The 4,552-nt window shown below is 41.0% G+C and overlaps 1 protein-coding gene across 5 annotated transcripts in view; it reads left to right on the top strand.

Annotated features, from left to right (window-relative positions):
- The window catches only part of LOC111854100 (uncharacterized), a 27,251-nt gene continuing 22,699 nt past the window's right edge, over positions 1-4,552 (top strand). For 3 of the 5 annotated variants that reach the window (XR_011992618.1, XM_072715364.1, XM_072715361.1), the window contains exons 1-3: positions 1-128; positions 4,048-4,203; positions 4,288-4,461. Coding sequence is in view for 4 of the 5 variants with exons in the window: in XM_072715364.1 (XP_072571465.1) it covers positions 4,159-4,203; positions 4,288-4,461 (219 nt within the window). In the remaining variant the exon portion in view is untranslated. The other 2 variants (XM_072715362.1, XM_072715363.1) reach the window with 2 other exon arrangements.

The following is a 4,552-nucleotide window of genomic DNA, read 5'->3' as shown; positions in this document are numbered from 1 at the left end:
TCTCCCCGGGGAGCACTTCCGGTAGCGTTTCCTGTGTTTGTAAACTGAGGGAAAAACTGGAACTCGAGGGACAGACTGAAAAAAATATATATTAATAATAATTTTCGAAACACGAGGAAACCAGTAAGGTAAAACAGCTATATCCGACACTCGCCGGCTTCGACCATAAAGTACAGTGGGATATTGGCGGTTAGGCTCGAATATATAAACGTAGACGGGGGTTACGCGGTTGTAATGAAAGAGACGCGACCCACACGACTAGTTGCGAAACGGGGGAGTACGCGACGGGCAACGGGAGCATCACACAAACCCCCTCCCCCCGGACTAAGAGAGAGGAGCCCCGTTTGAGCCGCTCGCCGGCTGCGCCCCGGGCCTCCGCTCCCCGTGCCGGGCTTCGATGAACTTTAGCGGATAGCCAGCGTAGCTAAGGCGCTAGCCCCTGCGCCTGTTTCCGATAACCAGCTAGCAGGCTAGCAGGCTAGCAGGCTAACCAGTCGGGAGGGGGGGTTGGGGGGGCTAGGGTGCATTGTTCTTTGGCTGTGTGTGCATGACTAAACGGCATGACAAAATAATCGTAATTTCCCCCCTTTTTCCTTTTAACTCCTACCTTTTGGCTGTGGCTTACTGGTAGCCGGTTTAGGGGAGGTTAACATTTAATTAGTCAAGTAAACGATCCGTTTTAATATTAATAGCAGATTTTATAGAAACCGCCTTTAATCTTTATATTAATGAAACGTCTGCCAGGTTCTCATTTGAGCGCAGTTTGCAGGTGGGTTTAGTGGTTGTGGCCAAACGATGGCTGAAACCGAGCCACGGTACCGAGGTTTCTACGTTCAGTGCCTGAAGTGTCAAGTACCCGCTTATTTAGACAAACTTATTTGTTACCTTCCCGCGTTAAATAATAGCAATAAGTTTTAAAAACGACTTATCTCGAATTCCTGTTTTAAATGTGGTCTCATTGAAATTTTTGATCATGATTAAGTATACGTTGCTAAACCCCATTAATGTTTTAAAAGGTACAGACGTGCAATAACGTTTCAGTGTTTCATTGCTGATTACTCTGCTTAAAAATATCCCTTATGGCTTGCTGGGGAGTCGGGCTTAGTGATATCATTTTTCCTAAATAATAATAACGACGAATGGGCAATTATATGTATATTGAACTTAACATATAATAAAATGCGCTAGTAATTTTAAATATGTGTGAATATGTGACAGTTGTGCGGTATCCTTCATCACCGCAGATCCACGCTGTATTATTTTTCTGCTAGAGATTACTGTGAAGTTGCTGCCTCGAGAAAGGTGTATTGCCTCGTGCCACACCCATGCCGTTTACCTTCTGCTCGGTGTTGTGCCCGTGTTTGATGGTCAGAAATGTTTATCAGACTTTGTATATAATGGATGCAGTGTCTTCAGGAATTGTATGTCTTTACTTTTGTTTCAGTCATAGCCAAAAATGGTGCTGAACTTGAACTTAGGACATTTTACCTTTTGTTCACTCTTGATTTCAGGGCTTGTCCAAGGCTTTACGCTTTGGAGAAACTGGCTGTGGGCAAGGCCTAGGTTTTAGGGTGCCAATATGATTATAAAGGAAACCCAGAAGTACTCTTAACAGCTTTGTATGGCAAGTGTATGGAAGACTAACACTGTAAATTGTAATTTCCATGTAATATATACTCGGGCAGCAGTTAAATTAGAAATGTTATGAAATCTTGCAAAAAAGAATGAAAAAACTGTTTTTTAAGATGGGTTGAAGCAAATTTATTTATAGTGTTAGTAGCTATAGTAAATGGCAAGATGCATAAAATGCAACTTTTTCCATATGTACTGCTAAACCTGGTTTGAAATTTTTAATGTAAACCCATTAGAAATGGGGGCAGATTGACTTCTTGTATAATGTTGAATTAAATTTATTTTTGTTCATTTAGTACAGAAATTTTAGTGCATTACACCAGCACGTTGCAGTTATTTCTTTCATAACTCACTTTGATGAAAAGACTTGGCTGAATGCAAAAAGGGTCATGTTTGGCAGCAGTGAAATTTGAGTTCACTTAGATGGTGTTCATTACTTTAAAGCCTTGATTCCACCTGGCGAAGAATGAATTTTTAACATGACCACTGCCTTATAAACAGGAGAAAACAGATTAAGTGAATTTAACAAAAAGTCTTTTTCCACAACACATTATTTAAGTGGCCCTACCTGGTTCATTGAATAGATATTGTAAAATGGTAACTTTCTCTAAAGATGTATGTTGTGATTGTATCCAAACACACATATTACAATATGTGTTTTATGTCATTATAGCTGAAGATTCACATTCATAGTGTTGACCTGTCTTCTGTGTTTGGAAAAAGCACGCAAAATGTACATTCTGTGATTGGGTCTAAAGTAAAACAGCAGCACAGTATAAAGTAGTGTGAAGAAACTGGCTGCTTGTATAGATACATAGTTTTCATGTTTGTAATAGCCAGCATCGAGTACCTAGAAACTGCTGTGTGGAGTCTTCGTTTTTGGTGTATTCACCCCCTGCATGCGCCTCAGACAGTTCAGTCATGTGCATATTACAAGGAGGATGCTGGGAGAATCGGTAAACTCATCAGGTCCTTAAGGTCAGCGACAGGTTGGGCCTGAGTAGGGAGTCTCACATGTCATTTTTGTCTTTGTGGTTTCTGAGAGCCTGAGGTAAGACTGTTTACCCTGCAGGACCATCATTAAAAAAGTCTTGATTCTAATGTGTAGAAGTTTTTAAGCATGGTCAGGCCTGTAAGTCAAACTCCTAATAAATGCATGAAATTATGGTAGTGTCCAGAAAAATGCATTACTTTCTCATGCTGTTACTGTTGTAGTGTTTTTTTTATTATTCTCAGAAAGAGTAATGAATCTCATTTGAATGAAAACTCAGAATGAGGAATCATTAAAAATTTAAATGGTACATTTTTATCAAGAGGATTGCTACAAGTCACTAAAGTTTGTACATGTGACCCTGTTGTCCTACTCGCCTGCCTACTCTGAGTCGCAGTGGGAAGGTAAAGGTGGGGCAGGATTGACTCCCATAATACTCTGGGGCAGTGGTGTCTTAATGGTTAGGGACACGCACTTGTAATTGAAAGATTGCAGGTTCGAATCCCCGACTAGCAAGGCACCACTGAGGTACCCTGAGCAAGGTACGACGTCGCATATGGGTTAAATGCAGAGGACACATTTCGTTGTTGTGCACTGTGTGCTGTGGTGTCTCAACAATGACCATTGATCACTAAATTCAAATTCATTATTTGATCAAGTATTGAATCAGTTTTCACAGTAGTTCTGCAAGTAATTGTTTTATAGAGTGGTCACATATTTAATTCATTCTGCTTGGTAGTCGGATATCGAGGCCAGTTTTAGGGATGGTTTGTGTTAAATTGATCTTGACATAGCATCTAACCTATGGAAAAGAACATATTCAATTGAGCAGTAGCTGGACGGTGCTTGGCACTGAGGGTTTTATTTAAGTGTGCTCGACATGCATGATCAAACTGGGGACTGATGTATCACTGGGATTTCTTTTAACAGAATTGACTTGGTGCCTTTCGTGTGTATAAATGTGGAAAATAATTTTAATGACTAGCAATTTGATCAAATGCATTTTGTAAAGTAGTTGAAACGTATAAATTATCATCATTGTGGGATTGTTTTTTTGTTCGAGAAAGCAGTGCGTTTCATGACTTGCACAGCAGATATTGTAGCATACGGTGGTGTAATGACAGCTGTTTACTGCTGCAAACAGTTTTCCACCATTGGGGATTTTAAAATCTGTTGGTGTCAGACTGTAAGTGCCAGTACATTTTTTGAATTTGTGCATTACCAGATTACAGGTCATTGAAACTGATGTGGGTTTGACAGAATTTCTTCTAAGCATTTTGTGTATTTCTGGGGCTTCATTTTCTATTCTGTCTTAAGCAGTGATTAAATAAGCTGTTTTATAAGGTAGTACATTTAAAATTAGGTAGCTTTTATTATTTATTTATTTATTTATGCTTAATATATTTTCCTTATTCTCTTTGCAGGGTGAAGTGCCAGATGACCGGGTTTGGTAAAATCTCCTAAGACAGCCGTAGTGTGACCTCTACCCCATTGCCTTTTCCCCTCCCCCGCCCTGATACACAGTAACCACGGCGATGACCCACCTGCCCAGCAGCTCAGTCCGCGACCACATGAAATGGGTATTTTCACACAGTTAAACCAATACTGGTTCTTTTTTTTTGTTGTTATGAATCTTATATGTCATTTGAAAATGTTCTTCACAGGCAGGACTGCTGGGCTGTGAGGCTGTCCTCTCGAGCATGGCTTTGATGCAGGCCAGCTCCATGGCCGGGCAGAAGAAGATGATGTCCCCACTGGGCCATGGACAGAGAGAGAGTCCTGAACGTGCTCCACAGAGTCACATGATCCTGCCGTCTGGAATGAGCTGCCCGCCCCTGGTGAGCATTTGGGAGCTTCCAGTAATGGGAGACGCAAGCTTTCCAGACCCTGTGTGGATGTGGATTCTGTATACTGTAACCTCCTAGTTTA

Source organism: Paramormyrops kingsleyae, chromosome 8, assembly GCF_048594095.1.
Source record: "Paramormyrops kingsleyae isolate MSU_618 chromosome 8, PKINGS_0.4, whole genome shotgun sequence".
NCBI lineage: Eukaryota > Metazoa > Chordata > Actinopteri > Osteoglossiformes > Mormyridae > Paramormyrops > Paramormyrops kingsleyae.
Note: the sequence above shows the minus strand (reverse complement) of the source record. Positions and strands in the feature narration are given on the sequence as shown.